Source organism: Lynx canadensis, chromosome D2, assembly GCF_007474595.2.
Source record: "Lynx canadensis isolate LIC74 chromosome D2, mLynCan4.pri.v2, whole genome shotgun sequence".
NCBI classification, from domain to species: Eukaryota; Metazoa; Chordata; class Mammalia; order Carnivora; family Felidae; genus Lynx; species Lynx canadensis.
The window spans coordinates 54951484-54974394 of NC_044313.2; the positions used below are offsets into that span (position 1 = coordinate 54951484).

General features: G+C 50.8%; 1 protein-coding gene across 2 annotated transcripts in view; it reads right to left on the reverse strand.

The window, feature by feature from the left end:
- The window catches only part of LOC115527471 (cadherin-23), a 43135-nt gene that overhangs the window by 17402 nt on the left and 2822 nt on the right, over positions 1-22911 (reverse strand). For both annotated transcript variants that reach the window (XM_032595201.1, XM_032595202.1), the window contains exons 2-11: positions 14099-14320; positions 13666-13785; positions 12846-13026; positions 9536-9669; positions 8781-8990; positions 8135-8242; positions 6586-6688; positions 5112-5237; positions 4583-4786; positions 2114-2572 (exon numbers count right to left, since the gene is read on the reverse strand). In XM_032595201.1, the coding sequence (XP_032451092.1) occupies positions 2114-2572; positions 4583-4786; positions 5112-5237; positions 6586-6688; positions 8135-8242; positions 8781-8990; positions 9536-9669; positions 12846-13026; positions 13666-13725 (1585 nt within the window). In that variant the 5' untranslated portion in view covers positions 13726-13785; positions 14099-14320. The remainder of the gene's footprint in view (positions 1-2113; positions 2573-4582; positions 4787-5111; positions 5238-6585; positions 6689-8134; positions 8243-8780; positions 8991-9535; positions 9670-12845; positions 13027-13665; positions 13786-14098; positions 14321-22911) is intronic.

Genomic DNA, 22911 nt, shown 5'->3' on the forward strand with positions numbered 1-22911 from the left:
CACTTACCCTGGGCCGCTGCCTCCTCCTCCTCCTCCTCTTCCTACTCTCGCTCCCCGTCCCCGAGGTTGGGGAGCGAGGATGGGGAGAGGGTGGCTGCATTCAGTCTGCAAAGGCTGGGCCACGGCCTGGGCCCCACAGGATGGGAAGGGTGGTAGGGGTGTGGTATGGAGGAAGGCAATGGGGTGAAGCAGAGATGAGGTGGGAAGTGACAGAGAAACAGAGCTCAAACCTGCAGGCCTGCCAGCCATGAGGAAGAGAGAAGAGGGTTAACATCAGTTAGTTCAGGGTGCAGAGGGGATGGAGTAGAGCAGGGCATGGGGAACGGTAGGGTTCAGAGCAGACCAGGGCAGGAGGTTTGAGAGGGAAGGGAGTGGAAGGGAAGAGGCAGGGGGAAGGAAGCCAGGAGCAAGTGGGAGCCCCATTGGATAGAAGCACTCAGGGGACTGAGGCTCTGGCAAGAAGAAAGGGGAGGGAAGGTAAGCAGGTGAGGTAGGGAAGTCATGAGGAAGAGGGGGCAGAGAAGACACTGGAAAGAAAAATAGAGAAAAGAGAATCAGTCATAGGGAGGGAGAACAGAGAAAAGTGGTAGTAGAGGCATCAGTGGAACATAAGGTGGAGCAGGGTGCAGGGCCGCTTTCCATGGTCCTAACCAACTACTGTGGGGGGAATTTTGCTAACCTGGGACACGGCTAACCTGTCTAAATTCTCCTAGTGCTCATGGTTTTCCTGTCTTCTTTTTAACTCTGGGCCTCAGATGCATTTTGAGTGAATCATACTCTTTGGTTCACTGCACCCTGTGGTCATTGATACCACTCTTGTTTTATGTATGTATCTATTCCCTTTTATTCCCACAAGCCTCTCCCTCTTTTTCCCCTTGGTCAATCACTGTAATGGACTGAAGTATATTTTTCACTTGAAAGCGTTCCTGAAAATCATATATTGTGTTTGTGTATTTTACATTTACACAAATGGGATTGTGGTATATATATATCCCATTCTAAGGTCTACGCACATTTCTCTGTGAATGTAATCTACTGCTTCTGATTGCTGCATGGTATTCATGGTATACACTCACCATGTTTTACTCTCCAATCTCCTAGGGATAGATGCCCAGGTGGCCTCCAACTCCCACCACCAATAACATGGCAGGAAACATGACATATAGTCCTGTTACTGACCTGAGAATGGCCTTGGGACACATACCCAGGGAACAGAATTGTTGAGTCATGGGGCATGAGTGTACTTTGTGCTAGATTGCTGTCTAGATGGTGGAAGTGGTCTAGACTCCAATAGTAGTATACGAGCGTTCTGATGTCCCCATATTGTCACCAATACTCAATACTGTCCAGCATCCTAATATCTGCTAATTACATATGGAAAACTGTTATCTCACTGCTGTTTTACTGTGCGTTTCTCTGAATAACAATGATTTTCAGCATTTTGTCATAGCCATATTAGTTTTCTGTCACTCTCTGGGCCTTCCAAGAAGTGTAGTTGTAGGGTTCCCATGTCCCCTTCCTAACTCCCTGGAGTAGCAAAAACATGAAACTTTTGGGAAAATGGGAAAACCATCAAAGTTACAATAATCTGCGTAGATCGTGAAAGATAAACCACAGTTCTCCTTGTTTTGTGATAGTGTAAGAAAATCATCAAGGGTATATATAAAATTTACAGTGGCCTAAATGACTAGCATACATATGAAGAAAGTGTTCAACCACCTGGGTATTAAAGAAATACACATTAAAACAAGGTATGATTTTCCTATACAACTACAAATGTGAAAACTTAACAGTGTTTATTTAGTACTGGCAAGAGTGTGGTGAGATGGGCGTTCTCATGGAACGCTGGTAGAGTGAGGGAATCTGGAAGGCGAGATGGAGCTGGTCCAAGGAGAAGGAGGAGGAGAGAAGAGAGAGGGAAGGAGCCAGGGAAGGGAGGAAAAATAGAGGGAACAATGTGGTGTGGGGGTAGGGGAAGAGAGTAGGAGGAGCAGCTGAGGGAAGGGGAGGAGCAGAGAGGGAACAGAAAGAAGGAAGCATTGGGAAGAAAGCAGAGGGCAAGGAGACGGGCAGGGAGTCAGGGGTGGGGTGGGAGGGGAGCAGGCCCTTGTACCTGTGTTGATATTCACAGCAAAGGCATCCTCCTGGTCAGGCACCAGGCGGTCAGTGTCGTCCTTGGCCACGATGCCGATGATGTGGTACTCCAGCTTTGGGTTGAGGTCGCGGTCAATGGCGGTGACGTTGGCAATGACAGTGCCTGGCTCAGCCGACTCCAGCACGCTCACCGTCTGGATGGGGTTGAGGAACTCAGGACGGGAGTCATTGATATCGTCGATAAGGATGGTGATGATGGCTGTGCCTGAGAGAGGAACGGTGCCCCTGTCGGTGGCCACCACTGTCAGCCGGTAGGATTCCTGCTCCTCCCTGTCGATGGTGGCGTTGGCGACACGGATGACCCCAGTGACTGGGTGGATGACAAAGCGGTCCTGAGCCCCAGCTTCTATTCGGTAGATCAGCTCCCCATTGAGGCCACTGTCCCTGTCCGTGGCTGTGGCCTGAAGGACTGAGAATCCTGTTGGGGTGGGTATGGGGAGTGACTGAGCAGAGTGGCTTCTTCCAAAAACCTTATGCCAGATACATTTTTGGTGGTTCCTAAGGGCCCCTCTTGCCACCATCTTGCCAGTGGTTATCTTTTGTATGTTTCCCATGTTTGAAACTTTGTAGGTAAATGGTATCTCATTTTATTTCATATTCTGTGATTGAGAGATTGAAAAATTTGTAGTAATTTAACAATTAGTTGTATCTTGTGCAAATTGTCTGCCTTTGACCTCTGTCCATTTATCTGTCAATTTGTACAAATTACATAGTTATGGTAACTGGTGACAGATACCTTTTTCTCAGTTTGTTGTCTCCCTTTCTTTTTTTTTTTTTTTAACGTTTTTTATTTATTTTTGGGACAGAGAGTGACAGAGCATGAATGGGGGAGGGGCAGAGAGAGAAGGAGACACAGAATCGGAAACAGGCTCCAGGCTCTGAGCCATCAGCCCAGAGCCTGACGCGGGCTCGAACTCACGGACTGCGAGATCGTGACCTGGCTGAAGTCGGACGCTTAACCGACTGCGCCACCCAGGCGCCCCATGTTGTCTCCCTTTCAATATTGGTTGTTATTATTTGGTGTAAAGAGGATTTAGTTTGGTATGCATCAAACTATAATAGTTTTCCTTTTTTAAGATTTGTTTCTCGTATGCTTAGAACCTCTTTGTCAGAAATCAGAAAAATATTTACCTAAAGTTTTTCCTTTTATTTGTAAATGTTTTCTACTCTTATGTATTTTCTCTAGAATGTCTTTAAGTTTCATCTCGGTGTCTGATAGAGGGTGAAAACCTACACTAAATATTAATAGATATTTTGTACATTAGGTAGGTCTCACAACTGACTTCACTGTGCCCCCCACCCTTGTTTTAAAATATTTGATTTTTAAGTAATCTCTACACCCAGTGTGGGGCTTGAACTCACAACCCTGAGATCAAGAGTTGCATGTTCCACCCACTGAGCCAGCCAGGAGCCTTTCACTGTTTCCTTTATTACATAATATTACCTTCTTTAATTGACCAGTATCTGTTTCTGGGTTACTCTGTCCCGGAGTCTTGTATCATGTGGTTTAAAAAAAATTTTTTTTTAAAGTTTATTTATTTATTTATTTAGAGAGCATCAACAGGGGAGGGGTAGAGAGCAGGAGAGAGAGAGAGAGAGAGAGAGAGAGAGAGAGAGAGAGAGAGACTCCCAAGCAAGTTCTGCATTGTCAGCACGGAGCCCGATGCGGGGCTCGAACCCGTGAACCATGAGATCATGACCTGAGTGGAAATCAAGAGTCTGATGCTTAACCGAGGGAGCCATCCAGGCGCCCCTCATATCATATGGTTTTAAAAACCTCAGTTTTGTAATACGTAATACTATCTGGTAAGGCAAATCTGTCTTATTTATACTTCTATCTCAAAATGTTCTTATTCTTCCAGATGACCTTTAGAATCACATATAACCCCCAAACCATATTTGATTTTGCTGGGAATCACATTAATCCTATTTTGACTTTAAAACAGTCAGTTTTAGGGGCACCTGGGTGGTTCAGTCAGTTAAATGTCCGACTTTGACTAAGGCCATGATCTCACAGTCTATGAGTTCGAGCCCCGTGCTGACAGCTCAGAGCCTGGAGCCTGCTTCGGATTCCGTGTCTCCCTCTCTCTCTGCCCCTCCCCTTTGCGCTTGCTCTCTCTCTCTCTCTCTCAAAAAATAAATAAACGTTAAAAAAATTTTAAAACAGTTTTTCCATCCAGGAACACAGATGGAACATATCTTAATAATCTCATTTTACAGATAAACACTGTGTCAGAGCAGAGAATTAAGCGTGGCTTGGTTTTTCTGACTCCCTCTCCAGTGCTCTCTCCAACCCCCTACTGCCCCTCTTTCTTCCCACTGCAGGTGAATTCTGCCTCCAACCTGTGGGGCTCTGATCTCCAAGGACCACTAAGCAGCTCCTGCCTGGGGCCTGGGGCCCGGGGCCCGGGGCCTGTCCCTTGCTTACCTGGTGGACAGTTCTCCAGCAGGTGGACTGTGAGGGTGGGATGGCTAAAGGTGGGCCAGTTGTCATTGTCATCCAGTATGGTGACCAGCAGGTCGGCTGTGCCATTGAGTAGCCCAATGTCCTCAGCCAGCAGCAGCAGCTCCAGGACCGGGGGTGAGAAGGCTTCCCGGTCAATGATAACACCTGACCTCACCGTCACCACGCCTGGTGCCCGACGCCACCAGCCAGGAGACACAAAGGAAAAGGGGTACGGTGGGGAGACAGGGCAAGAACCAACCGGGAGGGGACAGAGAAAGACAGGGGCATGGTAGGGGGGAGAGAGGAGAGAGGGGCAGAGAAGGCGACACAGTGACTTTCTTCCCCAAAGGCTTAGCCACCAGTGGAATGGAGGTTGTGAGGAATGGGGTCTCCATGGGGAGCCTGGGTGTCACTGAGAAGGGAGGCCCTAGGTCTAGCAGTGGGTCACTCCCACCCCAGCAGAAAGACTTGGAGCCCGGCTCGGAGTGCTGGGGTGGCACAGAGGCCTCACCCGTGCTGTTGTCGATGTCGAAGAGGCCACCCTGGGAGCCCAGCAGCTGGTAGGTCACCACGGCGTAGACGTCCAGATCCGCGTCCAGGGCCAGGATGGGCCCATTGAGCACCGTGAGGGGGGTCCCTGGGCCAGGGGGAGAGGGGTCACCGCAGGGCCAGTCTGGCCCCCGCCCTCCCCCTCCCCCGCCCGTGCCCCCGTGAGCCATGGCTGACGATGGATGAGAGGGAGGGAGGTGAGGTGGACGGGGTGGGGGAAGCCCTGGGCCGGGCTGCGGCAGCCTTGGCAGACTGACGCAGATGCCTGGGGAGCAGCCTCAAAGCCCTGCTGGGGAGAAAACACAACAGCGGTGAGCAAGCCCCTCCGGCCCGCCCGGAGCGCGCCTGCCTTCCCAGCAGCCTTTGAGGGTCGCTCCGTGGGAGGGTCGGGGGCTCCCTGAGCGTGTGGGCCCTGTCTAGCTATGCGCTTCCAGCCCAGTCTGTCCATACAGGTGTACAAGACGCTCCCTATAGGCGTCTGGTTGTACCCGGCTAGGCACACCCACGAGCGTGCAGGACTTCGTGTTCACGGTCACAAGCACACATGTGCACTGAGCAGGAGCGCTGGCAGGCCTGGGATCCCCCCTGGTTGGGCACCTGTCTGCCTCTGCAAGCGGGCACATTTGCACACGGAATGCACTGTGTAGGCCCCTACCCATGTACCTAGGTGTGTGTGTGCACATGAGCAAGCCCACACGTGTGCCCGGACACGGGCGTGTACTGGCACACACATGTGTAAGCGGGTACACAGGCAAGATTAAGAAACAGAGTGGGGACGCCTAGCCGGAGACAGGAACGTCCTACGTAGCTCACCTCTTTCTGATTTAGGACCTAAGCTTTCGGGTCTGGGGAGGCTGGAGGCGGAGTAAGGGGCCCTCCCCGGGGACACAGTGAAAAGGAGATTCTATCCCTCTGAAGGGAGGCGGGGCTGCTCGGTGTACTTGTGTGGGGAGAGGACTAGGCTGGCCTACCCAGGGCCGCTTGGTCCCCCTCCTCTGATTCCAGGTGCTCCCTGAGCTTCCAGAAGCTTCTAAGATGCCCTGGGCTCCTGGGGTGAGGGAGCAGGGAGGGGCGAGCAAAGCCCCTCCTGGGTGGTCTTCACACCTTAATTGCCCCTCTTGGGGGGAGGTTATGGGGCTGCTTTCAGACTACTTTGGGGGCCAATGACCACAGGTGTCTTTTCCAAGCAGACCTATGGCCTCTTCGGTTGGTCCTCAAAAGGTGTGGCAACCAGGGGCCCACCAGCCCCTCAGGGCTGTGCCCCTTCCTCCCTCCATATGCTTGTGCACCTGCTGGGTCTGTGTTCAGCCAGGTGGCGAGGCTGCCTCCCCAGCCAGGCTTCAGCGGGGCCCCTATCAAGTGCAAGGGAGGTCCTCAGGCATCTGGGGCCTGGGTGGTGCCTGCAGCAGGAGTTCCCAGGTGGGTCTGGCACCTACCAGCGGGAGAGTTCTCCATCACCTCTGCCTGGTAGGTGCTCTGGGTAAAGAGGGGATGGTTGTCATTCTCGTCTGCCAGAAAGACCAGCAGCAAGTCAAAATCCTGAGGGAGGCACAAAGGGAGGTTAGGTTGTAGGCCACGTTCTAGCAAAATGCTCCAGTTGGACGGGAGCTGAGAGGTGGGGGGGGTGGGGGAGGGGGCGGGTCAGGGCAGAGAGGTAGATAATTAAAAAGCCTACCAGGTCCAGAGACCTGGGTTCAAGTCCCTGATGTGCTAGCAGCTCTCTTGGTGCCCCTGGGCAAATCATTTCCCCTATCTGGGCCTCAGTTTTCCAGTCTGGCAAATGGGAATCCTAACTCCTTCACAGAGGTATTGTGAACTGAATAGGGTGGATGCGAACAACATTTAATCGTGCTCCATCTGCTGGTAAAGGACTTCAGACAGGAAGATGAGTCTTGGCTTTCAGACCCTGCAGGCCTGCCTGATGCCCCAGTCTGGGCTCAAACAAACTCTCACCCAGTGCTGTACCTCCTGCCTTTCCAAAACCACAGTATAGTCCTTACTCAGAACCTCTCCATACCCCTGGACGCTATCTCCATTGCACAGCCGAAGAAACGAAGGGCCGGAGGTGGGGCGGCTATTCAGAGCCACGGGGCAGGCTGGTGGCAGAGCGGGGACCAGCCTCCCCGCTTCCCGATTCCCACCACTTAATGCTGCTGCTTCCAGGGTGATCCGCCCTCCTACAGCACAGGCAGGGAGGGGGATGAGAGCCCGGGGTGGGGGGGGGGGAAGAGGAGGAGGTTGGAAGTGAGAGGAGAGAGGAAGGAAGAAAGGAGAGGAACGCCAGATGAGGGGCCCGTGGCTTATGACCACCTCCAGCCGAATGTCTCCTGGGCTTATACAGACGGGGAACCGGAGGCGCAGAATGAGCAGAGCCTTGACCGAGCCAGGCAGCCAGTCGGAAGCAGAGCTGAGATGAGCCAGACCCGAGGACTCTTGGCCAGGGCTCTGCCCCAGACCTCATGGGCTGGGAATAGAGGGCAGACTCCTACCCCCAAAGGGACTGCCTTGCGACACCCACCCCCTCCTGGCAAAAAGACCCAACTTTCTTGGCTTTTGAGGGAAAGCCACCTGGAAAATGCAACCCTCTCAGAACCCCAGAGTATGAGCTTCTGAGTGCAGGCCTGTGCGCACACACAGCTGTGGCGTGTGCCCAAGTAGCAGTGGTGTGGGGAGGAAAGAGGCCAGCCGGTGTTGAGTGTTGGCCACGTGCGAGCCACTGGGCTTTGGACTGTATAGACACTGGCTCCTTCAAGTCCTTTCCACAACTTTGGGGTAGGGCTGGTCTTCATTTTGCCGAAGAGAAGGAAAAAGGGATACGGGAGGAAATCTACTTGCCAAAGCCACACGCTCAACGGCAGGCACAACAGGGATTTGAACCCAGCACTCGCTTACTCTAAAACCTGTGCATCTGATCCCCAGGCATACTGCCTGCCACCTCCAGCGTGCAGTCCCGCTCCCTGCCCCCCCCGTGTCCTCTGGCCTCACCCTCCTGGCTATGCGTGGGTTCTCCGGGTTGTCCTTCACGGAAACGGTCAGCTTGTACTCGGGGATCCGCTCACGGTCCAGTGGCCGGTTCACGGTGATGACCCCTGTCTGGGATGTGGACGGCTGGTGAGCTGAGCAGTGCCCCGTCCCCCACTTTGGGCTCTGGTCCACACTGCTTCACCCGCGGCTCCCGGAATAGCTGTGAATTCTCTCCCTAAATCGCCAGAGATACGGTCTAGAAGGCCATAACGGGCTGGCAGGGTCTTGCCAGAGCAAAAGAGTGAGTCCCCGATGTCCAGGTCTTGCTGTCTCAAAGGGTGGGTCCCCTGAGGGTCCCGTGGTGCTCAAGCTGGTAGGTAATACTCCAAGAGGACGACGGGGACTTGCTGGTGCATCTTGGTAATGAACCAAGAGGAACTCAGGCTCTGGCTCCATCTCTGCACATGACAAGCCTTGGGGACGACAGGGACCCCAGAGATGGCTTAGCTGGAAATCCAAGATTCCATACCACCCAGAGACGCCCACGTCCCAGCAGAGGGCAGAAGCCTGGGGAGGAGATTGAGCCAGGAGGAGCCCAGATAGCGGAGCAGAAAAGCCTCTAGGGCAGGGTCCTCTTTTCCCAGAGGAACCCCGGGGGCCTCCCTACCGTGGCATTGATGGAGAAGGCCCGCTCTCGGTTGCCTGCAGTGATGTTGAAGGTGAGGAGGGCGTTGCACCCGCTGTCAGCGTCACTGGCCAGGATGTGGGCGACGAAGCTGGAGACGGGGCTATTCTCACTGATGGTGATGTTCATGGGCAGATTCAGCAGCACGGGGTCATTGTCATTGATGTCCAGCACGCGAATCCCCACCAGCATCTGGGGCACGTTGGGGAAGAGGAGGACGTGGTGCAGGATGAGGAGAAAAGGGGGCATGGTGGGGAGGGAGAAGAGAGAAGGAAGAGAAGGTCATGTTAGATATGGTGGCGGAGGTGGAAGGGATGGGTGAGATGGGGCAGGAGAGTAAGGGCCATGGCAATTGACAAAGGAAAGGTACAGGTGGTCGCGGAGAAGGGAGAAGACGAGGAAAATGGCAATAAAAAAGGCAAGAGGACCAAAGTGAGGATAAGAAGCAAGCAGAATGGGTGAAGGGGCAGAGATGGGGCAGAGGGCCGGGTGGCGATGGCAGAGTGACAGGTGCAGAGGCCGGGCTGTCTGGGTGGGCAGAGCTCTGAATGGCCATGGCTGCCAGGCCCCAGTGAGCCCCAAGAGGCACTGGCAAACCCGGTGGGGGCCCTGAGGGTCTGGACTGGCTCCCGGTCAGCCTGTGGCCTCTGGGTACAGGGTGGGCATTTATAGAAATCTCTATGGACAGTGAAGGGGTCAGTGAGGGGAAGCCAATGGAATGAGGCCCCAAGACTCACCGTGGAGCTAAGTGGAGGCACCCCTCTGTCGCGGGCACAGATGGTCAGGTTGTAAAAGGCAATGGTCTCCCGATCCAGCTCCACATCCTTCCGGACACGCAGCACCCCCTCCACAGGAGAGATCACAAACTCGCCTGGGTGTTGCCCAAGGGAGGTGGAGTTAGCTGGGAATGGCCAAGAGCTGTGGAAAGCCCAGGCCTCTCCCTCCTTTCTCCAGCGAACCTTCCTCAGCGGGGGTGGGGGATAGCTGGGCTGGGTCCTCCTGTGTCCCCTGCTTCCGATCCACAGGGAACCTCGCTTGGGCTGGCCAGGGCGGGAGCAAAGGGGACAGAGAACGGCTAGGGGTGCAGGTGCTTACGGGCCCGCTTATAGCCCAACGTGCCTGAGAGGCCAGGCTGGTTTCTTTCCCTGGGCCCCATGCAGGGCAGGGACTGACCCTGAGTAAGAGGGTTGTGTTGAAAAAGTGGGGCCCCTTTCTACACAAGCACCCTCTGACCACCACTGACCCAAATCACTATTGATCAGAAACTGATTAGCGAGGGTCTCGGGTACTTTGTAATGTGCAATGTCTTCCAGATGCCATGTCTCGGAAAACCGGATATTGGGGACTGAAGGAACGCCTTGTTAGGGGTGAGGCACCGAGGCAGGACAGAGCGGGAGGGTCTGAGGGCAGGAAAGCCCCCCAGCTGCTCTCCCTACAGCCCTGGTATCGAGCCACAGCTGGTGTGCTGTGTGTGGTGTGCAGAACACAGGGTTCTGCCAGGTCTGGGGCCACCCCGTGGCCTCTAGTCAGACCTGACTTCTTTTCTCTGATGTTCTGGAAAACCCTCAGCTGGCCCTTTGGCTTCCGTCCTTATTTTGGCTTGGCTGAGGGGGCAGATGTCTGAGAGGGTCTACAGCAAGAACCTCAGATCCTCAGGCTGTTGTGGAAGGGACCTCAGAGACCATTGAGTGTCGTTTGGAAAATGAACTGAGAGTCCAGAGATGTGTGACGACTTTTCTAAGCTCCCATAGCAGTTCTCGCCAGAACCAGTATTCAAATCCAGGGCTCAGGGTCTCAGCCCGCTGCATCCTGGGACGGTGGTCTTTCCCGACACCACCATCAGAGTGGATCAGGGCAGGAGGTTTCGGAGGGAGGGGTGAGGACGGAGAGTGGTTGGAGGGGAAGGGCAGAGGGGAGCAGGTGGGAGCCCAGGTGGACAGAAGAAGGGCAGGGAAGGCAATGGAGAAGATGGGCAGAGGCGAGCATGAGGAAGGGGGGCTGCCTCTGTGCCCTCCCCCGGGACCTGGGGACAGAGAGAAAGCTACTTCCTTTCACTTTCCCTTTGACACCTGGGGGAAAAGGCCCAGAGCGGGGCACTGACTTGCTCTGGAAACACAGAGCACAGGGGCATGGCGAGGGTGGAGGCCCAAACGCCCAGCCATTCCCTCTCCCTACTCTTTCCACCCAAACTCACCACCCCTGCCTCTCTGACTGCAGTAACAGCCCTCTGTGGCCCACCTGCAGCCTCACAGGCCGCCCCCTCCTAGAGAAGTGGAAACTGGTTGGAGCCGGATTTCCTGAGCCTGATACTCCAAGGGCTCATGAGAACTGGGGATTCCCTTTCTAGGGGTTTCCCAGCCCTGTCTCAGCCCCTTGACCATGTGCGAACAGATGGCCTCCTGCCCGCTCTCCAAAGCCAGCTGCCCTCTTGAAGGAAGGAAAGGGATCCTGAGAATTTGGGGTGGTGGGGGGGGGCAGGTCTAAGGCTCTGAGGGACTGGACCCAGGCTAGACCTCCATGAGATCAGCTCGAGGAATGAAGATCAGGGAGGTGGGCGGGCCAAGGGCCCCCACACTGCAAATTATCCTCAGTGGCTTGGCCCCAGGGAACTTCCTGCCATTCTACTCCTTTCGGAGATAGGGGTTAAAAGCAGAGACTTTCCGGGGCGCCTGGGTGGCTCGGTCGGTTGGGCGTCCGACTTCAGCTCAGGTCATGATCTCACAGTTCGTGAGTTCGAGCCCCGCGTTGGGCTCTGTGCCAACAGCTCGGAGCCTGGAGCCTGCTTCAAAGTTCTATGTCTCCCTCTCTCTCTGCTCCTCCCCTGCTCATGCTCTGTCTCTCTCTCTCCTTCAAAAATAAATAAAAACATAAAAAAAAAAAAGCAGAGACTTTCCATCTGCATCCTGACTTCACTACTTTGTGCCCTTGGGCACGGTTACTGGGCCCTGCCTCCATGTCCTCATATGGAAAATGGGCCAATAAAGAGGTGCCACTTGCAGGGGTGAGCTGGGGCTAGACAAGGCCGGGTCCCCCTCGTGTGTGCTGAATCCGTGGCAGGTCTTGGTATCATTAGGGGGACGCCGAAAGGAAGGCCAGGCAGTCCTCTGAAGGAAGTGGGGGCTTTCAGGGAGGATGAGGGTGTATGAAGGGTCTGAGGACCGGGCTTGACTGACAGCTGCAGGTCCCACATCCACCTTCAGGTCCTGAATCAGTGATGTTCATTGCCTGTGTCTTCCAACTGGAACGCATGCTCTAGAAGGGCGGGGATTTGGGTCTCTTGTGTACCATACTGTATCCTCAGCACTTGGCATATGATTGGCATATGGTAGGTGCTCAATAAATATTTGTTGCGTGATCAATTAAAAATCAGGATGTTTTGCAAAGATTTGGACTTCTGGCTTTTCTTTTGAAAATGGGAAGACCTGGCCTCTCTGGGCCTGCATTTTGACATGGCCACGCTGGCAGGAGCTGAGCTGCAGGCTGTTACAGCCCCTGCTACTCCCTACTGTCTTGCCTAGACCCCTTCTCCCATGTATATCTCCTGCCCGACACCAGCAGACATTTAAATTTGGAATTCCTACTCTATGGAAACGAGTGGAAACTGACCTGAGGAACCTCTCTGGCCAGGGCAAGCCCTGCCCTTCACCCCAGGACAACCACTGAGGTAGCTGTGAAGGCTCTTCAAGGTAACAAGATGCGCAGAAAAATCTGGGTGCTGAATGCATCTAGGGGGTCCTGATGGTTTGGGGCAAGGATATTCGTCCTCCCTCCGTGCTGGAGTTATTTCTCTGGGTATGACACAGGGGCATTTTCTATCTGATTCTCAAAGGGGTCTCTGACCCTCCAAGGCTACCAGTCTCTGTTCCTGGATTTCAGAATGTTCTCACATATCCCGATGAAGAAGGGGTGGGGAGAAGAGTATTTCCACCATCTGATGGGTGGGGGAAACTGAGGCCCAGAGAGAGCAAGGCCACGGCTCCTAAGTGAGGTGGGGGGAGAGGCCCCCGGATTGTGCCGCCCTCCACGCCCGGCTCAGGTCCCACTCACCCAGAGGGTCTCCGTCCACGATGCTGTATTCCACCTGCCCGTTGGGGCCTGAGTCCTGGTCATGGGCCAGGAAGGTCCACACTCGGGGCCCCGGCTGGCCCTCGGTGACGTCAAATGGCCCCTCGTAGTCTCGGGGGAAGGTGGGCACATTGTCATTGATGTCGTTCACGTTCACAAGCACCTGAGATGGTGGATAAACTTAGCTGGGGCTGCATCCCAGCCAGCCCTGTGCTGAGCTCAGTTCTCTCATCTGTGAAGTGGGTCTGATAACCCTGTCTCATCGGCTTGATGCCAAAATCCTCAGGGATCGTGGATGGGGGAAGGCCTTTTAAGCTATGTCTGTGGATGAGTTACTATCATTGTTAAAGCCTTTGTATGGGCTTCATCATCACATTATTAATAGTTATGCTCCAACCTTTATTTATTGCTGCACTGTGGTCATTCCCCATGGTCTCATCTGTCCCTCCCACACCTTGACAGTTTTTATTATCTCCCTTTTATGGAGGAGTGAAGCGAAGCTCAGGGAGGTTAACTGACTTGCCCAGCGTCACACAGCTAGGAAGTGGAGAGCAGGGGTAGGAGCTTCTGTTGGTTTGGCCAGAGTTTGCGCTCTTCCCATGAACGGGAGGAAGGCAGGTGTCATGATCTGTCTGATAGATGCAGCCACACAGAGAAGTTCAGTAAGATCCTCAGTCACACATCAAGTTCGGCTCGGTTGCCAAGACCAGGATAGGGCTCTTGGATTTAGGTGTTTTTCCCAGACAATCTTTCTGGGCCCTGTCCTCCCCAAGTTGAGGCTCTGTCCCACCCGCCCACCCACCGTGGTGGTAGAGGTGAGGCGGTGAGATAAGATGGGGCACTGGTCCGTGGCAGTGACCATCAGAGTGTAGCGGCCATGGCTAATCTCATAGTCCAGCTCCTTGGCAGCACTGATGATGCCCTGGGGGGATAAGAGAGGGGACAGGGTGGATCAATGGGTGATGGATCTGGGGCACCCCAGGGACCAGCTTCTTCATGCGGTCCCCTCAGACCACCCCAGGAAGCATGTTCTGACATCCCGGCCAGGATGGGGAACCCTTGTTGCCATCCCACCCAAGCTTTGCCTCCTTCTGCATTGGATGCCTCCCCCCCCCCCAAGTTTCCTCCAGACTCCCATCTTTGCTCTGCTCCCATCTCCCATGATGTCACTAAGGTCCCCTCTAACCCCTTTAGCCAGCTGAACCTCCTCCTAAACCCTGCCATCAGCTGCTGACCGTGTGTCTGTCGATACGGAAGGTGTTGATGATGTTGCCTGTGACAATGGCGTAGTTAACTGTGCCATTGGGCCCCTCATCCAGGTCTAGTGCCTGGATGGTGATGAGGCTAGCATTGATTGTGTCTGGGCCCTCGTCCAGTAAGATCTCGTAGTGGGGCTGCTGGAACACAGGTGCATTATCGTTCTCATCCACGATGGTCACGTACACATGAGTGGTGGCCTGTGGAGAAGAATATGGTCAGGTTCCTCGCTCAGTTGGGTAAGACGGTTTGACCAGTAAGACGGTTTGACCAGTGGAGCCAGCTGGATATTCTCCTAGGCTGGGATCACTTAGCATGATACAATATGGTGAGAGAAAGAGAGAAGGATGAGAGGGTGGAAAGTCACAGGCTGGTAGAGGAGGAAATCACAGAGGCTACCAAAAGCCGAGCTAGGTAACTGTTTAGGTCCAAGATGGCACTTACATCACTGCTCCTTTGTCTATGCCCATGACAGACATCACTAATCAATTGTGGCACTGCTGAGATGCAACCTCATAATCCTTGTCAGAACAGCGATCTAGTGATTCAAATTGACATATGAGATGAATCCCAGTAACCAATCCCCTAGCCCACAGCTTTGTTTGGGCCAGGGTCTTACTGACCCTGGGCTTCCTGCTAGATCACGAAAGTTAAGAATGTGATGTTCTCAGCCCAATACAATATTAAAATTCACCCACTGTTCACGTAAATGGAAGAGATACCTAATTTCAGCATGTTTAAGAAGGAAGACATTGGGTTTGGGGCAATTAAATTGGCAGAACTTGTTGAACCATGAAAAAGAAAGCTCACAGAATATGACTTCACTGTAAGAACATTTTCTGCAATATGCTGTCCTGTAATTGGCCATTTCTGGCTGATGCTAGGTCTAATAAGACCACACAAAATATCCAGCCAGCTGGAACTCAGTGATCAGCGCTCAAGAGACAGAGAGAAATTATTGATGTGGCACTTTACAAGCAGAGTACATAAATGGGAGAAAGAAATTAGCCACGTGCTGGTATTCTCTGTTCCTTGCACTGCCCCCCTTCCTTTTTCTGCTTCCCCACCTGGGAGGATGTTCCCTGTAGACTGTTTCATCTGGGCTCCTTTGCCATGTAGCTTCCAGAGGGGTTTTAGAAACAGGAAGTCCTGGAAAAAGCCAGGAGGAGGGAAGAAAGAGAGGTGAGGGCATTTCTTCCACACTCCTTCCTCTCCTCACTGCAGTTCTGCCAGTGGCTGTGTTTTTCCGGCTGGGTGGCCCTCCTTCCATGGCTCTAGCTCTCCCTGGGCTCATGTCACCTCACCTCCTCTCATTGTCCTTCTGGATGCATGGGTGGTAGCTGCTTCCTGCAGTTGCTGGTCTATGGGTGCTTCACCAGCCCTCTGTACATAGTCCCCCCTTAAACTTGCTTCAGAGGAGCCCTAAGTGTGCCATCTGTTTCCTGCCAGGACCCTAAGACAAACCATAATCAGTGACTAATAGAAGATAATAAGGATATAATAATGCAAAAATGCCTGGGTAGAGAGACTATGACTAGGCCATTGCCAAGGCCAGAGAATAGAAAGCAGGTGATACAAAAAGCTGGATGGAGACAGCTTGTGTACATCTTTTTTTCTGGGGCTTTGAAACCTACCTTGGGTGGCTCTGGAAACCCCTGTGGGGAGACCGACAGAGAGCAGTAGACCTACAGCCGAGAAGATTGTCACTGCCTCTGAGGAGGCAATGGGTCCACTGAGCTGCGGCTATGGATCTGGGAGAGGTGGGGGTCATGTGGTTGCTAAAATTGTTTCCCAAGCAGGTAGGGTTGGCAACCTTGAGATAGAGCTCTGTGAACTTGGGCATACCACATCTCCTTTCTGGACTTTTTCTGTTAATAAAGAACCTGATTTTATATCTAAAGTCCCTTCCAGTTCAAGCATTCTGGGGTTCTGGTGTGCTGTCATAAGTCATGTGGAATAAATCCCACTATCAGGGAAGCATTCATCTGGGTCTTAGAGTCTCAGTGAATCTTTTTGTTATTTTTTTAAATTTGTTTTAGAGAGAGAGAGACAGACGTGAGCGGGGGAGGGGCAGAGGGAGAGGGAGACACAGAATCCGAAGCAGGCCCCAGGCTCTGAGCTGTCAGCACAGAGCCTGACACGGGTCTGGAACTCACGAACTGGGAGATCATGACCTGAGCCGAAGTTGGATGCTTAACTGACTGAACCACCCAGGAGCCCCTATTTTATTTTTATTATTATTATTTTTAAAATTTATTTTTGAGAGAGAGAGAGGGTGAGAGAGACATACAGAGCGTGAATGGGGGAGGGGTAGAGAGAGCGTCAGCTCAGAGGCTCACGCGGGGCTCGAACCCACAAACCGGGATAATGACCTGAGCCGAAGTTGGACGTTCAACCAACTGAGCCACCCAGGCACCCCTCGATGAATCTTTATTAAAACAGTAATCACACACAGAGGGGAAATGCATTATTTTAACATTTCTCAAACTTTTCTACCGGAGTGGAGAGGGCACTTGCACCGACTTTGAGGTATACTCTGAAGTGTCTGTCTTAAGAAGGAAATACCTTCAAAGGGGTGCCTGGGTGGCTCAGTCAGTTAAGTGTCCGACTTGGGCTCAGGTCACGATCTCACAGTTTGTGAGTTCAACTATGCTGACAGCTCAGAGCCTGGAGCCTGCTTCAGATTCTGTGTCTCCCTCTGTCTTTGCTCCTTCTCCGCTTACACTCTGTCTCTCTCTCTCAAAAAATAAAATAAAACATTAAAAAAAGAGAAGGAAATACCTTCACAATCTCTCATGTTGTCTTTGAAAGCTCATACAGATTTTACAGTCTTCTCCATAATGTGTTTGTGTTAGTTTTCATTAACAATAGTGGTAGGGATTTATGTCCCCAACATAGAAACACCCAAATGTATAAAACAAATATTAACAGGGGCGCCTGGGTGGCTCAGTCGGTTAAGCGTTCGACTTCGGCTCAGGTCATGATCTCACGGTCCGTGAGTTCGAGCCCCGCGTTGGGCTCTGTGCTGACAGCTCAGAGCCTGGAGCCTGCTTCAGATCCTGTCTCCCTCTGTGACCCTCCCCCATTCATGCTCCGTCTCTGTCTCAAAAATAAATAAACATTAAAAAAAAAAACACAAATATTAACAGACATAAAGGGAGAAATGGGCAGTAATACAATACTAGCAGAAAACTTCAATACCCCACTTACATCAATGGATAGGTCATCCAGACAGAAAATCAATAAAGAAATATTGGCCTTAAACAACATATTAGACCAGATGGACTTAGTAGGTATATACAGAACATTTCATCCCCAAACTACAGAATACCATTCTTATTAAAAGCACATGGAACATTCTCTAGGATAGATCACATGTTAGGCTACAAAACAAGTCTCAGTGAATTCAAGAAGACTGAAATCATATCAAGTATTTTTTCTGACCACAGTGGTATGAAACTAGAAATCAAAAGAAGAAAATGTTAAAAAACCCCACAAATACATAAAGGCTAAGCAAATGTTACCAAACAACCAATGGGTTAAAAAGAAATCAAAGAGAAAATAAATACCTTGAGATGAATGAAAATGGAAACACAACTTTTTAAAATCTAAGGGATAAAGCAAAAACAGTCCTAAGAGGAAAGTTCATAGTGGTACAGATGTACCTCGGAAAACAAGAAAACATCCCAAATAAACAACTGAACTTTATACCTAAAGGGACTAGAAAAAGATCAATCAAAGCCCAAATTTAGTAAGAGGAAGAAATAAAGATCAGAGTGGCAATAAAATGAAGACTAAAAAAACAACAACAGCAAGATCAATGAAACGAAGAAACTAGAAACGTGCAACCTTTCAAGATTGAATCATGAAGTAGAAAATCTGAATAGACTGATTACAAGTAATAAAAATGAATCAGTAATTTTAAAACTCCCTCCAAACAAAAGTCCAGCACCAGACAGCTTTGCAGGTGAATTCTGCCAAATATTTAAAGAAGTGTTCGTAGTTATCCTTCTCAAATTATCCTAAAAAAATTGAAGAGGAAGGAATGCTTCCAAATTCCTTTTTTGAGGCCAGGAGTACCCTGATATCAAAACCAGGCAAACAGACCATGAGAAAAGAAAATGACAGACCAATATACCTGATGAACATAGATGCCAAAATCCTCAATTAGCAAACCGGATTCAACAATACATTAAAAGGATCACACACCACAATCAAGTGGCAATTATTCCAGGGATGTAAGAATGGTTCAACATCCACAGATCAATCAACCTGATACACTACATTAGCAAAATGAAGGATAAAAATCATATGAAAACCTCAATAGATGCAAAAAGAGCATCTGACAAAATTTAACATCTATTTATGATGAAAACTCATAACAAGGTTGTATAGAAGGAACATACTTCATCATAATAAAGGCTATATATGACAACCCCACGGCTAATATCAATGGTGAAAAGTTGAAGGCTCTTTTCCTCTAAGGTCAGAAATAAGACAAGGATGTCCACTCTTACTGCCTTTATTCAACCTATATTGAAAGTCTTAGCCACAGCAATTAGACAAGAAAAAGAAATAAAAGGCATCCAAACTGGGAATGGAAGAAGTAAAAGTGTTACTATTTGCAGATGACATGACACTATATAGAGAAAACTCCAAAGACTACCAAAAAAACTATTAGAACTGAAAAATATATTCAGAAAAGTCACAGGATACAAAATGAACATACATAAATTGTATACTAATAACAAGTTATCAGAAAGAGAAATTAAGAAAACAATGCCATTTACCATTACATCAAAAAGAATAAAATACATGGGAATAACTTTAACCAGAGTCAAAGACCTGTACTCTGAAAACTTTAAGACTGATGAAAGGAATTGAAGATGACATGAAAAAATGGGAAGACATACCATGCTCATGGATTGTAAGAATTAATATTGTTAAAATGTCTGTACTACCCAAAGCACTCTACAGATTCAATGTGATCCCTATCAAAATACCAAAGGCATTTTTCACAGAACTAGAAGAATCCTAAAACTTGTATGAAACCACAAAGACCCCAAATAGCCAAAGCAATCTTGAGAAAAAAGAACAAAGCTGGAGGTATCATCCCCAAGGTTTCAAACTATACTACAAAGCTATAGTCCTCATAATAATGTGGTACTGACATAAAAACAGACACAGAGATCAATAGAATAAAACAGAGAGTCCAGGAAAAAAAACCCATGCATATATGGTCAATTAATCTATAACAAAGAAGGCAAGAGTATACAGTGGGGGCAACTGGGTGGCTTAGTTGGTTAAGCTTCTGACTTCAGGTCAGGTCATGATCTCATGGTTGGTGAGTTTTAGCCTTGCATCAGGCTCTGTGCTGACAGTGCAGAGCCTGCGTGGGATTCTCTCTCTTTCCCTCTCTCTCTGCCCCTCCCCCACATGCTCACTCATTCGCTCTCTCTCTCAAAATAAATAAATAAACTTTAAAAAAGAATATACAATGGGAAGAAATTTAAAATGGATTAAAGACTTTAATCCATAAAATACGGCCTGAAACCATAAAATTCCTAGAAGAAAACATAGGCAATGATCTCTTTGATATAAGAGCAACACTTTTTTTCTTTTTAAAATATGTTTATTTATTTTGAGACAGAAAGAAAGAGAGTGAGAGTGAGGAAGGGGTGGAGAGAGAGGGAGAGAGAGAATCCCGAGCAGGCTCTGTGCTGTCAGTGTGGAGCCTGAGGTGGGGCTCAATCTCATGAACTGTGAGATCATGACCTGAGCAGAAATCAAGAGGCAGCCGCTTAACTGACTGAGCCACCCAGGTGCCTCTCTCTCTCTCTCTCTCTTTCCTTCTTTCCTTCTTTCTTTCCTTCCTTCCTTCCTCTCTCTTTCTTTCTTTCCCCTCTCTTTCTTTTAAATGTTTACTCAGCAATTTTTATTTTTTTTGGCTCAGTCTCTTCGGACAAGGGCAACAAAAGCTAAAATGAACAAACGAGACTATATCAAACTAAAAAGCTTTTCATGCAAACCATCATCAAAACAAAAAGACAACTACCGAATGGGGCAAGATAATTTCAAATCATATATCCAGTAAGGGGTTAATACCTAAAATGTAGAAAGAACTTACACTACTTAGCAAAACAAATAACCTGATTAAAAAATGGACAGAGGGCCTGCATAGACATTTTTCCAAAGAAGACATACAAATGGCCAACAGGCACATGAAAAGATGCTCAACATCACTCGTCATCAGGGAAATGCAAATCGAAACCACGATGAGATATCACTTCCCACCTGTCAGAGTGGTTAAAATCAAAAGCACAAACAGTAAGTGTTGGTGAGGATATAGAGAGAAAGGAAAGCTTGTGCGCTGTTGGGAATGTAAACTGTGGAAAATGGTATGGAAGTTCCTTTAAAAATTAAAAATAGAACTGCCGTATGATCCAGTAATTGCACCCCTGGGTGTTGATCCAAAAAACACAAAAACACAAATTCAAAGGGATCCATGCACTCCTATGTGAGCAGCAGCATTGTTCTACAACGGCCAAATTATGGAAGCAGCCCAAGTGCCCACCAATAGATGAATGGATAGAGAGAGATGGGGTCTATAGACACAATGGAATATTACTCAGCCACAAAAAAGAATGAAATCTTGCCATTGTGAAGACATGGATAGACCTAGAGAATATTATGCTCAGTGAAACGTGGTAGAGAAAGAAAATACAGTAGGATATCATTTATATATAGAATAAAAAAAACGCAAATGAACAAACAAAACAAAACGGCAACAGACTTATAGATACAGGAAACAAACGGCTGGTTACCAGAGCAGCGAGGGGGGGCGGGGGCAGGTGAAACAGGTGAAGGGGATGAAGGGGTACAAACTTCCACTTATAAAATAAATAAGCCACGGGGACGAAAAGTACAGCAGGGGGAGCACAGTCGATAATATCCTAACAACGCTGTATGGTGACAGATGGTAACTAGACTTATCATGGGGATCATTCCATAATGTATAAAATACTGAATCACTGCGATAGACACTTGAAATGAATACAATATTGTAGGCCCATTATGTCAATAAAGGGTGTGCGCCTCAAGCATTTGAGAAAAGGTGACCGTCTAGGGAAGCCACCGTGTTCACTTCTTGGCTCTGCACGGTCCTGGATGCAGCCGCGAGCACGCGTCACCGGCCAGGAGCCAGCATGGAGCCCTCCTGAGACCCCCTGAGATGCCAGCGGGAGCCCAGGAGTGCCCCCTTGCAGGGAAGGGGCTGCATTCCAGCCTCACTGATGGGAGCGGCAGTGCTGACCTTTCCCACTTCCCCAGGATCCCAGAAGGAGGTCTAGCCACCACGCAGGCTGCAGGGGCTGGGAGAGGGGCACAGTCCCTTCTCTCTGTGACCGGGCCTGAACCTAGGAGGAAAAGGTGGGTGAGGAGGAAGTCAGTGACCCAAAGGCCCTCTCAGCTGAGTCCTTCCTGCCCTGGCATTGAGGCAACAGTGCTTGAGGTTTCTGGACTGTGCCCACACCTTGGGCAATGCCTCTGTATCTCACTCTGATGCAAGCCCAGGAGGCTCACTAGTGGACCTTGTGGGGGCAGGGGAGTGGAGGACAGCGCCACTGGTCCCTGCTCAGGTGTCCTAGCTCACTGGGGGAGGGGTTTCCCTCCCACTAATCCCAGGCTCTCTTTATCCGCCTTCTAGACCCAGGGGCAGCAGGAGTCTGGTCAAGGGCGGTCTGGGTGAGGCCAGGCCAGGTGCTCTAGGGTCTCACCCTTCAGTGACCCCACCTCACCTCTGTCAGAGGCTGGCCAGGGTGGGAAGAGGGCCCAGGATCTACCTGATTTCAATCGGCTTTCTACCCGCTGTGGGTGGAAGAACTCATACTCTGCCAGCAGGAAAGGCCCTGGGCTGTCTCCCCAAGTGGGGTCACAAGGTCAGGATCACGATAAAGGCCCCCATTCTGTCCTGGCAGTCTCTGGGGCTCCCATCTCAGAGGGGGCCTGGGCCAGGGCAGTATCACGTAGCAGTAAAAGCATGATGCCTGCCTTCCAGGAGTGAGGACAGAGCTCCCAGAGGGCCTCTGACTAGGATCGGGACACCCACGGGGCACCCAGAATTCCTGGCTACTTTCTAGTTCCTCTACTCTGATTCCCAACCCAGATGGACTCCGGCTGTCCTCTGTCCTTCGGCCTGGGGGTCGCGTGAGCTCAAGACCGCTCATGGCTCAGCCAAGCCCCTGGAAGCTTCAGCAAGGCTGGGGTACAATGGAGGCCCTAGTCCCCCACAGCTCACAGTCTAGCTCGGGAGGGCGGATCAGCCCGGGTGCGGATCAGCTGGGTGGCAACTGAGGTGTGATCGCTGAAAGGGGTGTAGGCAGTGAGGCCTGGAGGGGTCCCCGCCGGGGAGCTCAGGACACTTTGTGAAGGGCAACGACTTGAGTGGAGCCCTGAGGGAGAGGGGAGGAGGGAGACACCAGCAGAGGCGCCAGCGCTGGCTGGGGGTGCAAGAGCAGAGGACTAGAGGCGGAGGGCACGACTGTCCTGTGGATGCCTGGGGTACAGGGAGTGAGAGCGGGTGCAGAGTGGAGAGGGTTGCCGGGGCCTGGTGGGAGAGGAGCCGCGACGATTTGCTATAGGACACGCTACGCGAGGCACACACACATGTACCCGTGAGGACGTGCCAAGCCTGTCGTGTGCTCCTGCACCTGTGCCTCACCTGTGTGCGTGCGTGCGTGTGTGAGCGTGTGTGCACGCACCTGTATGCATCCGCAAGGGTTCTGCAGGTTCT